General features: G+C 32.6%; 1 protein-coding gene across 1 annotated transcript in view; it reads right to left on the reverse strand.

The window, feature by feature from the left end:
* The window catches only part of Smp_159740, a gene marked incomplete at both ends in the record, with an annotated part of 70179 nt that overhangs the window by 6301 nt on the left and 50302 nt on the right, over window positions 1–13576 (reverse strand). The window contains 2 exons of the mRNA XM_018793300.1: window positions 3167–3504; window positions 5375–5559. Of these exons, the coding sequence (XP_018647826.1) occupies window positions 3167–3504; window positions 5375–5559 (523 nt within the window). The remainder of the gene's footprint in view (window positions 1–3166; window positions 3505–5374; window positions 5560–13576) is intronic.

The raw sequence follows: 13576 nt of genomic DNA on the forward strand, positions 1-13576 counted from the left end.
TGAAAACAAATAACAAATAAGTATCATTATTAAGTTTTGATTGAATCATTTCGAATGAATTAAGCATTGGGTAAGTTGTTATAAATAAAATTAATGTATTTGTAATATCCCAGTGATTAGATTTTCTGAAGTTTCGTAACTCTGTGTAAGCCACTTCTTCAAAGAATAAATAACCAAATTAACATTATTCCAAGTTTAAATAGTACAACGGAACAATAAAAAAAAATTGGAGTAACTTTAATTTGCTTATTTGTTCTCTGAAGTGGCTTACGTTGGGTTACGAAACGTCAGAAAATCTAATTCTTCTACTCATTGGAATATTACAAATATACTATTTATTTAAACTAACAGATAAATGTAAATCATAATAACATTTTCAGATATATATTAAAGAGAATAATAAAACAGTTTATTCATTTATAAGCAAAGATGGATAGTGGCTAGCAGTGAAATCCAGGATGCGCGTTTCGTCCTATTTGGGACTTGTCAACTGGATGTACCTGCATCCCAGGGTTGATGTTCACTCTGGAATTCGAACCCAGTACCTTTCGCTTCAAACGCCATCGCGTTATCCACTCAGCTACTAAGTCCTGATAGCCACTTGCTTGTGCAATGGGGTGAAGCCTTAATTCACTTAGTATTGTTTGTTTGAATCTTCCCATTAATGTTTAGGATGTTTATTCAATTATTCCGTTGCAACTAAATTGTTTCATATTAGATTTATGATTATTCAGATGAGTAATTCTTTTATTGTTTGTTTAAAATCAATCTATGAACAGTAGGATTTTGTGAAATAGTATGAAACGATTGGATAGAAATCCAAAGATGAGTAGTATTACATATGCATATATATATGTGAGCATCTGTTGATGGAGATATCAATATTATTATTATTATTTTATAGATATCAGTACCGAGATTGAACTTGATAGTTTGTATTTCTAACATATCGTGACTTAATATAAACCACTTCTTCAGAGTAAATATTTATTACTTATTTATTATGTTGAATAGGTAAAAAAGAAACGAACAAAATATTTTGATAAAACATCAATATTATAGTAGTTATGCAAGAATTAAGTAACAAATCTTGTAAATAAAAGAAGTAGGAGAAATTAGAAATTGAATGAAATGGAAGATAATCATTCATATAGAATATTTTGTTTCATTAAACTACGTGGTGACATATGAACAAGGAATAAACATGATGATACGTGGAATTCCCGCTAAAATACTAAATAATAAAGTTAAAGTATATTAAGCTTAAGGAATATTAAAAACGTAACACAAATGGTTGAATATTTTCAATTTAGCATGTTGTACTAAACGTATTATCAGAATGACTAAGTCTTTTTCTTTGAGCTAGGACTACCCATCGAGAAAAGTCAGGAGATTCCTATACCCACTAACACTGAATCACATAACAAGGTTATTGCATACGCTGGTGATTGATACTCTATTCAATATCCTCATGGGTTCTCAAATTCCAATAAGTACATCAGTTAAACTAAATGGATATCTCATGTTATCCTATATTCTTCGAACTTATTATTATTATTTTATAGATATCAGTACCGAGATTGAACTTGATAGTTTGTATTTCTAACATCTCGTGACTTAATATAAACCACTTCTTCAGAGTAAATATTTATTACTTATTTATTATTTATTCACTCTGAAGAAGTGGCTTACATTAAGTCACAAAATGTCAAAATACAATTTTTTTCTACTCATTGGGATATAACAAAAAAAATAAATTTATTGTTATGGTTGTTTTTGAAGCATTTAAACTATTGGAATTGCTACTGATTATTTAGAAATTTATTTGAATAAAATAAGAAAATACAATACTAAATGATTAAAATGTGTTAACATTAAGTGAGACGGTATACGTTTTCACAAAACTATCATTTTAATGAAAGCAAAAAAAAATCGGAAAACTTTTTAAGTCAAGATGTTTTCCAACTGCTTTCAAGGACCTAAAATCATTTATTCACACTATTGAGCCTCAGTTCCAATTGAAAAGTAGAATGAAAGGTTAGTTATTTACATTTCTCAAAAAATTCTATGCTTTAAGCCAATGTACTATGAGAGTGATTTGTAGTAAGTCCAAGTAGATGATTAACAATGGTAAAATACTGTTTAATGAATCACACTACAACACTACTATTTAGTTTGCATTATTTACCTTCTATAAAAAATAACTCGCTAATAATTGGAAGAAAGTTAAGTTCGTAAATTATATTTGTAAACATTTCAGCGCTTGATCTTTAAGTAAACTCAACGTTCTGTTCGGCAATCTTGTCCAAGATTTTTCAGGGAACTATAATACATGGTTCACTAACTAACTGTACACAAGACAATTCATTCAACTACATTAACAATGTTGTAAGTAAGATATGTTGTAATGTGTATAAGTGGAGAAATTGTGATAAGATAACAGTTGTATGTACGTGTATATACATCTGATGAGAGAAAAATTCATTGATCGTATATCGCCTCTGATTAGGAATTTAATGAAAATAGATAATTTTTTAGATGATATGAGTCAAACATGTCACTGTGTGCATAAAGCGAAGATAAATAAATGAATGTTTGTGTTTTTGTGTTGACTAAACTGATTATTCATCGTATATCCAGATAAACTAACTGATTAGAAAAAGTGACAGTAATTATTGTTGTTCACACGATAAAAGATGAGTTAAATGAGGTAAAATGTATTTATTAGTTGCTATGACATATCTAATTGTAATCCATCTCTTCTATTAATATTATTTGTATTCGTCCATGTGTGCAGCGCTTCAGCTGTTCCTCTCTATTTGTGTGGAACTAAACCATTCAGGACGATTGTGTTTCATTGCAAAAGCTTAGGCTAGACTGCCAACCGAAAAGTTAGACTGACCTATAGTTCAAAGGCTAAGATTTTTAGAAATATAATTTTCCCCTATAATATCTTACATTATTCGGCGCCTAACTACTGTCGAACTTTCCTTTCAAATTTTGACGAAAATTCTTCTAAACTGTAAGAAAAGCTATCGGGACCAGTATGATGCATAAAACTGATCTACTTAGCTAAACATCATACAAAGTATGATATAAAAATACAAGTGAAACTTTATAACAATAGTAATATCTCAAGCAGGATAACATAACAAACATTACCTACCGATATTAGAAACTGTATTCAACAAAGTCATATATGTTCCACCAACAGCTGGATCACTGATTTTAGCATGAAATGCTACCTGTACAACCATCATTATGCTTGATATAGTTGAATAAACAAATAATTTACTTAATAAAAGTATATAGAATAACCAAGTAAACGAATATGCCATATCTTTAACTGTATTTGCTGTATGATTTTGTGTTGAATTAGTTGTGAAATTATTTAAATCGCTTCTGTTTAAGTTAATAAATTGAATTTGAGTTTGATTAGGTGGAATAATTCTAAAGTATGGTGTATAGTAAACAATAGGAATTGTCAACGAGGTCACCAATAATCTAAAAGTAAATATTGAGGAAAAAAACAACACGGATAATGAAATTTTCACTTTATTCTTCTGATATTTTAATTCATAAGAAGCATTTTAAATAAGTTAATAGTATAGAGTGATTTGTGGAGGCTGTAGAGTTTTTGTAGTTTAGAACCTAATCGAAAACCTGGAGACAATAAATAGCCATTTCGTCCCAGCACGGAACTCATTAGAAGTGCCCATTCACTATTCAGTCATAGGAGGTTGAACTCAGTACCTTCGGTTTCGCGTAGAAATTTCTAATCTCTAGGTTACTGGTTCGCTTTGCACTGGTGTCCATGTCCAATTTCAAACAACCCGTGATATCAAGTAATCTTCATCTATTACCTTCACTATCACACACCAGACATGCGCTCGATCCCCGGATGAGGTTTATGGATGAACAATTCTGAGGGACCTCATACTAGAACGAAATAGCCGTCCAGTGCTTCCAGTTTCTCAATGGTGCACCAGCTAGAGTTAGTACATGATTAAAGCTATGAAAATACTTTAATGTTTCGTTGTTCATTAGATTTAGATACAAATCAGCTTCAATATTATGCTGATGAAAAAAGAAAGTAATTACTTCTTTGAGTGGTAAGATTAACTTTCAGAATCTTCAAGAACATATGCGTATATATAGTACACAACAATTGATAATATATGTTTGAATTATGTGCCTAAAAGTCAATAATAAATAATATGAGCTCAAATGTTAAAATAAACGACAACAGTGAAAAATCAATAAGCCATTGAATAGTACTTGTAAAGATTCATTCTTTTGAAAAATTTTTATTTTTCAAGCTTAAAGCTACTTTTGACTTATGATATTATTCGAATCGTTGTTCAGAAGTTAAAAATAATCGTTCACAATCCATTGTATCAACACAAAGTGACTTGTTGAAAGCCAAACAATAATGAATGTACTCTCAGAATCCATTGCTATTTTGAAAGGTCTAGTCTTCAATGTTTACGTTCGCAAAAAGAAAATCCTTCACCTTTTATTTCAAATACCCAATACGTTATTTACTTAGCCATCTAGTTCAGATAACCACGAGCTTTATGCAACAAAAAGTTTCAATATGAAAGCTTCGAATTTCAATTAAATTCATCGAAAATTATAAAACTACTAATTGAAGGTCTGTGTATATGACAGTTAAAACTATTATTTGTAGTTATAGCTTCCTTGTCATTCAACAAGTGAATGATTAAGGATGATAATAAAGGTCACAAAGTGATCAGTAGTTATTCACTTTTGTCAGTTTTAACACATACTGAAGTTAGACATTAACACCACTGGATGCCGGCCTGCTCAGTGGTCTAGTGGTTAAGCGCCCGCGCGCGAGACTGGTAGGTCCTGGGTTGGAATCTCGCGAGGTGGGATCGTGGATGCGCACTGCTGTGGAGTCCCACAATAGGACGAAACAGCCGTCCAGTACTTCCAGGTTTTCCATGGATGTCTAGCTTCAATTTTATCATGATCTTAACTATATAAAACTTAAAGGTTATGAATGTTGATAAAATCGACACTACATTGTCGACGAGTAGTAAAAATGTTCAAAAGGAAACATTCTATCTAAGCATTCATAGATAGATAAAGTTGTAGTTTTAACTACCATCTAATTAATTCAGGGAAATTATAAAGGAATGGATGTATATCTATGTAACTATCGTACGTTATTTTGCTCCAGTAAATTTATTCCCACAGATTGAACATAAATAAAACAATTATTTCAGTGTGCAAATAAAGAATTATGTGAGTATAAATAGATGCCATATTTAGACCTCGTTAATTAACAAAACAATATTCCACTGAATTGAAATATACAATTTATCAAAAGCCAAACAAATATATTCACCTTGGTAGAAAAGCAATTATGAATACTCCTAATGGTCTTGGCCCATTAGTCCAACGTGTAATTAATAATGGCAATATAGCTTGTATTGGCATTAACAGAACACCGAAAAGTGCTAAACGTTCTTTTGGAAATCCATGTTCAATTAGTTTTAAACTGAAAATTGTTTCTGGAGCAGCAAGACAAACCTTATTTAAAACAGAATAACAGAGAAAAAGATGAATGAATATAATTCCAATTAGAGATATGAAAACTAACGAATATCATTCGTTTAACGGGTATAGTAAAGTGTAACAATTATGGAGACCTATACCTTCAATGTTGTTATAAACATCAGCCTCAGAGTACCCATAAGTTTAGGATCAACATCTTCAACAACATCATATTTACAAGAGAAAAAGAATCAGCAAATGAAGTTCCATTCTAGGGTATTTTAATCAGCAAAACAAACCCAGGAACATTGGAAAGACAAGTAAGCTAAAAACCAGGCTAAACAGACCGAATATTAAAATACAATAGTAACAACCTAACACTAAATTGAAAAACCAATTCACTTTTCACCGTAATTAAGAGCAACTGTCCTATCTGGTAAGTCAATATACCAGCACAAAATCATCCCTAAGAAACAGAAAAAAACCATTCTATCATGCGTGGTAAACGTTTAGGAAATCACACGAGGATATTAAAGTCTTTTGAAGTTAGCGTCTCCTACAAGCCGACAGAGTCATTTTATTCTAATTTGTGAATATCGAAAGACACAACAAAGTCGTCTAAAAAACAAATTACCTCAAATGTGAGAGAGATTACACTGGACAAAGTTCGCACCTACGTACGCAAACACAAAATTAGGGTTAGAAAACATTACAAGTTTTCATTTATATCAGTGTATAAAAGCAAACACAAAAAATATTCGATTGGAAAAGCATCAGAATTCCGAATCGAGAAAATTCAAGAAATCCTAGACAGTTTCTAGAAACATACTATTCAGGTCAATATCTAATCAGTAAATATTTCGGCATAAACCCTATTGACTATTCTATGGGGAAGAGGTTAACCGATCACGTAGCCAGGGATCAACCGAACCAAACGACAAACAAGAATACAAATATGAGTAAAGCTGGTGAAACCTCCGAAGATAACCATTTATGGATGACGTCACCAGAGCAGACTGATTAGGCGCTTCAGGTATAATCAAATATCTTATTCTTGCGTAAAGTAAGCGAAGATAATGTTATCTAGAAAAACAATGAACACTTCACAAGTAAACCATCCAGTTCAGAAAACATAATACAATCAAGAGGTATCACAGTTTTTATAATATATATTTTTCTATAAAAAATAAATAAAGACGTATTGATATTACACTTGAATGTTGAAATAATATTCAGATGAATTAGATCTTCAAAAATTATCCAAGTAAATATTAATGTTATTCGTGTTAATGAATCTCTTCAGAAAAGATACTGTAAAGTTAGAAAACAAAGACGTGACCCTTGAGGTCATGAATCGCGATACATGAAATTATGAAAGTAATTTAAATAGGATAATGATCAGAAATAATGTATTGCGACAAGTTAATAATGCACATTAAATACAAATAATACAACTGAGAACCTACGCTTTCTGACAAATAATTTTAAAAAATATTTTACTAGTATGTAAACTGATAAGTGTCTATGGATATGTCAAAATTGTTAATAGTTGGATAAACATTACAATTTTTCATTTAGATTGATATCATGAGTGGATCAATGTTAGAACACCGTTGAAAACCTGGAAGGAATAGACAGCCGTCTTCAACAGTGAGCACCCATGATCCCTCACACGGGACTAAAACCCAAGACCGGTGCCTCGCGTGAGTGCTTAACCTTCAGAACACAGCCGGCGTCCAACAATAATGATGTCTAACATTCACCAATCCACGATATTACGTGACCGTCTACCACTGTCTTCAGTCAGTAACTGCCTCACACCCGACACAGTTGAACTCTATTGGTCACGTTTGCACATGAGACCAAAGGTCCTGTGTTCGAGTCCCGTGTGTGGGATCATGAATGCGCACTGTTGAGTAGTCCCATACCAGGACGTGAAGGTCGTCTAGTGCTTCCGGGTTTTCAATGGTGGTCTAACATTGATCCATTCATGATATCAATCTAAACTCAATAATCTCCACAACACTATACTGATAATTTTATATTGTTAAAATGCTTACATACTTAACATGTATTTATTTATCTAAAAACCAGATTCTAAAAAAATTAATTGTTTATGTCGATAGAAGAATTTATCATTCTAGCTAATCAGTTCCACATTTATTTACAATCTACACACAAAACCATATTTGAAATCATGAGTCAATTGAAGCTAGACCACTATGAAAGACCTGGAAGCACTAGACGATCGTTTCGTCCCATTGTGTGATTCTTCAGCAGTGCGCATCCACGATTCCGCCTCGCGAGATTCGAATCCCTTCTGACAAAAACATATCTTAATACGTAAAATATTAATGAATCACTTTCTTATATTAACGGAGATTTTCAGGAATTGATCTCCTACCAGGAGGTCCACTTATCGATTTAGAATATGCAGATGACATAGTCCTGTTTGATGAAGACGCTGACAAAATGAAAAGTCTTCTGTTAGAACTGTGTAACAATTCCAAGATATTTGAGATGCGTTTCTCCTCATCTAAATGTAAATTGTTACTCCAGGACTGGCCTGCGTCAACACCTGAACTAAGGATAGGGAGTGAAGTAGTCGAACGCGTCGACAACTTCACTTATCTTGGAAGTCTGATCAGCCCTAATGGGTTGGTGTCTGATGAAATCTCTACACGGATTCAAAAATCCCGTTTGGATTTTGCCAACTTACGTCACCTAACGCGAAGGCGAGATATCCGTCTATCAATTAAGGGACGAGCATACTGTGCAGCAGCTAGCTCTCTTTTACTTTACGGTTGTGAAACATGGCCATTAAGAGTAGAAGATACTCGCAAGTTACTAGTATTTGACCACAGATGTCTTAGAAATAATGTTCAAATCTGCTGGGATCACCGGGTAAGTAATAGTGAGGTTAGACGCAGGGTATTAGGGAATGATGGTAAATCAGTTGATGAGGTCATGGCTCAGAATCGATCACAATAGCGTAGGTGTATACACTCTTTATCTTCCCTCAAACCTTGAGATTAAAAGTGCTTCATCACTGTCTTCCTTCCTGTACTATATCCTTATATACAACCTTTCGTTTATATACTACCACCACCACTAAATTAACTACTTTTATGAATTCGGTGTTCATCTTGTTATGCTAATGAGGTATGGCAACTTGAACCGATGAATATATGTGCCTGGTCCTACGTTTTAGCTGACTGATTAACCAAGATATTTTTATACTATAAACTTATTATGATGATACGATTACCGAATAATTTTTAACACTTATAAAATTAATTTTTACATATTTATTCTATTTTACAAGTATAACAATATTATTTTGAGTTGTATTAAATGTCATGTATTATTTGGCACAGATACTAGACATTGTTACTACAATATACATATATATATAATATGACGTAAACACTTTACATAATCAATCTTATTTTAATGAGATAAATACCTTTGGCTTTCAAATTCTTAAATTGTAATATAATAGAACCATTATAGTAGTTTTGTTTTATCAGTTAAAAATAATAAAAAAATCTTTGTAAGTAATATATGTATATATATACTACTTAAAATGTATCAAGTATATGTATTTTATAAATTGGTTAAGTCAGATCACTTTACCATTATTATGTTGTAAATGGCTACATATTTTGGCAAATATTAACTTTTATGTAGTTGAGATCATGAGTCGATTGATGCTAGACCACCATGGAAAACCTGGAAACACTGGACGGCCGTTTCATCCTATTGTGGGATTCCTCAGTGCTTCCAGGTTTTCCATGGTGGTCTAGCTTCAATTGACTGGTGATCTCAACTATATAAAATTACTAAAATCTTCACAAAACCCCTTTCCAAATATTAGCTTTTTTTAATGTACACATATATCTGCTAGGTGATGAAAGAATTCTTTCAAAGTTATAAACTTTTATCAACAATCTCAACGATTTGAGGGGTGTTTGATATTTATGATATCATGAGTGAACACTGTACAATGATTTTCACCTACTATTTGATTGATATCACTTAATGATAGAAACGAATTAAGGATCAAATAACCACCACAAACTATCTATATGAAAAATAATTTCCCGTTCAGTGTTGATAAATTTGAAAATAAATTCTAGATGTTTCAACGATAAGTGTCAAATAATCTATTTAAATTCTTATCGAACGCTTGACGAGTATTACAGGAGAATTGTAAGCTAGAACAAGATAGCTATCTAGTGCTTACCGTTAGTTTTCAGTGTTTATCTAGTTAATATCATTTCTTAACAAAAATCAACTTCATTTCAAATTAATTTATCACAAGTTATCCTATTCAATATAACTGTTTTGTTGATATCAATCCATTTGAATTTATGTAGGATATGTAGAATATAATATCTGATAAATTAACATTTTTCTTAAGAATCGTGTACTAAATAACAATTCGACGATCCTAGTTACCATGAATGTAATAAGAATGTACAGATACTAATTATTTAATACTCTTCATATAGAAAATTCAAATTCATAAGATTAACTAAATTCAGAAATATAATAAATTGTCAACAGTTCAATTGAGCATTTAAGTAGTGAAATTTAGACTGAACATTCGACAAAGTGAAGATAAGATCTTGTAGTGATAGTAATGATAATCTTGACTATAGTTACATAGTTCATAGTCGCTTATCTGATTTTCTGATATGCTTGGTGGTAATTACGATTTTCTCGGTAACGAACGAAGGTCAATAACACAGTGACACGATAGGCTATTCTAATCCGTTATCCCAGGCCCCGGTAACTAGAGTGAGAAGTCCAAGACGAAGTAAGGGAAAATATATTCCGTAAGCAGCTGAAGTACAAGTAATCGCAATAGGAAGAAATCAAACGTATATATACAGTATAAAGTTGTCCTTGGGAAGCATTACAAAATAGCACACTATAAAGATACAACGAACCGATAGCGTTTAAGATATTTCCAAGGTGGAAATCCGACTCGAAGGTGAAAGGAGCGCTTTTGGCGCCAAATTCAAATTTCCAAAATTAAATTACAAAAATAAGCCATTTACCAAGTAAGTTCTGGGGATTTAACATCCCCAACATTTTCATAAGCATGAGGTTGTGGAGATTGTTAAGTTTTTGAATGAGGTCATGAATCGATTCATGTTAGACCACCATAGAAAGTCTGGAATCATTGGACGGCCGTTCCGTCCTATTGTGGGACTCCTCAGCAGTGCGCATCCAAGATCCCGCCTCGCGAGATTCCAACCCAGGACCTATCAGTCTCACTCACGAAGGCTAACCTCTAGACTACTGAGCTGAAATCCAACGGTGTTAAAGTCTAACATCAACCAACCCACGATATTGCGCAACCACCTTCTATTGGACTGATGTAGACGCCTGTCTTTATCTGACATGGATTAGCTCCATTGGTCACAGCTTCTTATTAGAACTCCGAGAATTCCCTCCCTTAGCTAGTCACTAGTGAATACATGGTAATTATCAGTATGTGGTTGAGGAGATTGTTAAGTTTTTGATTAATTCTCAGTATGTCTGATTGTTGAATAATAAAAATCTATAGATTAATAATATCTTACACAAGGTTGGTATAATTTAACTCACAATTATATATAAAAGGCGAGAAAGAAACTAGTTTGTATTTTCATTGAACACGATGACAGATATAACAATAACATTTGAGCAAGAAATGATTAGATAAATAAAACCCGACTACATTATAGCTTGTCGATTAAACAAATCAAAAATATCTGAAAGCATATAATGGATAAAGCTTAGAATACGGGTAACTTTATACAAAATTCTAAGTTGACATCTCATTTCACTTAATAACATTAAATTATGACATATTTGGTAACTGTGTAGTATGTCAAGCCTACAAAACTTAGTTCATCTATTGACAATTATTTTTCTAATCGACTGATGTAGTAATTAGTTTGATATGATTTTCAAATGTTGAACAGATAAGAAGGTTTAATTGAAAAAATAATATGATCTTTTCATTGTTATTTTGTTTCAGATCTGCACAAAACTAATTCCCGCAGTACACTCCGCCTGTAGCTCTTTTAGAGTTACTACCGGTCCCAAGCCCGGATAAAGGAGGAGGGTTGGGCATGGATTCGGCAACCACATCTCGTAAAAATAAATCTTGCTAGAAAAAAAGGTCAACAAGACTAAACACTGTTAACTTTAGTAATATGATATCAGTTAAAATTTGGTTAAATATTCCAATTATAAAATAAACTATGTTTGTGTCTTTGATAATAATGTATATGGATATTTGATTATTCATTTGATCAACTTCATTACAAATGAAGTCTACTTCATGTAGTCCGTTTCTTTTGACCCTACACTTAGAGCTAAAACTGAAACAAAACCTACTGTAGGGTCGGTGAAATGTTACTGAATATCGAACAGATCATCGATCCCTGTCAAGGTCAAGGATAGTCAACGCGCACCAGTCAATATATGCCATGGACTGGCCGACACGGCAGTGGTTGTTCTTTCACTTCTGTACTTTCGTGGTTGTACCTTAACTAATATATTCTTGTAATAACGTTCTTCGTGTTGTACAGTCTCCATAGCATCTATGATCCCTTGATATGGCGATGGTTCAATCCACGTAAGGTGCTGGTCACAAGGTGTGACCTCGAAGTTGGCTTATTCGTTACACCGTCCCCGTCTAACTCGAGTAGGCCTCTAATCATTTGACGATAGATCATTAACGTTGATCATTTACACTGCTAGTTTGCAATCAATCTCATCAAGGTATCTGTTATTTCCAAATGATTTACTAACGTTTCGATTACAATCATGATCCATTTGCATATTAGTGAAATTTATTTCACTTGAATGATTCGATTGCCAGAACTCAAGTCAACAGAACAATATTAATCTCAATTAAGCATAAAAATTATTTAGTACTTTAACTACCCATACATGTCTAAGAAAATCTTAGAATAAATTTGATTGTTGACTTTACTTTTTACATTGTTTGACAGAATCTCATCATACTTCTATGTAAGTGTTCCTTCAAAATAATTATTTAGAATGGCCCCCTACTGAAAAGTGAATAAGTTTCATAAATCACTGATAATAGTAGACGTAACTCATTCAAATGGTCTATTCAAATTCATGAGATGATGAATAATCATGCGAGAATACCTCGGTATATAGGAGATTACATCGTAGTCTAATTAATTCAGGAAATATTTTTTGTTTATTATTTCACTGATAAAAATTGCGTGACGTAAGATTACAAAAATATTTAACAACGTCCTCTCAATAGTTAAATTCATGAGTTAATTAAAGCTAGACCACCATAGAAAACCTGGAAGCACTGGACAGTCGTTTCATTCTAATATGGGACTCCTCAGCAGTGCATATACACGATCCCGCTCGCAGGATTCAAACCAAGGACCTATCGATCTCGCTTGCGAACGCGAACATAAAAGGGAAATACTTCGATTCAGTCGCTAAAACAAGGCATGATGATATCATAATAATTATGGACTTATAACTATAGAGTCTGCGGATGAAGTTATTGAAAAAAAAACAATTATTTACTTAAATACATATTTTTTTCATTCTTGAAATAAAATAACTTCAAATCAATGAAGTGGCTATCATGACTCAGTAGTTGAGTGGATAACGCGATGACATTTGATGCGAAAGGTACTGAGTTCGAATCCCAGAGTGAACATCAACTCTGAGAAACAGGTACGTCTAACTGATTAATCCCAAATAGGACGAAACACGCGTCCTGGATTTCACTGCCAGCCACTATCCATCTTTGCTTTTAATGCCTGTGAATTAAGGCTATATCAAGGCGATACACACAGTATGCACATATGTAAATAAGAGACTGACTAGTTGCAGTCCTAACAAATCGATGGGAAGATTCAAACAAACAATACTAAGTGAATCAATGAAATTTTGTTTATTAATTTGTGATTTTAAATCAAAGTTATAAAATTACTTCCAACTTTCTAGTCATATTGACAGTGATATCCAGGTTACTAACTTTAAATTGTTATTT

The sequence above is a fragment of the Schistosoma mansoni genome, chromosome 1 (genome assembly GCF_000237925.1).
Source record: "Schistosoma mansoni strain Puerto Rico chromosome 1, complete genome".
In the NCBI taxonomy this organism is placed as follows: domain Eukaryota; kingdom Metazoa; phylum Platyhelminthes; class Trematoda; order Strigeidida; family Schistosomatidae; genus Schistosoma; species Schistosoma mansoni.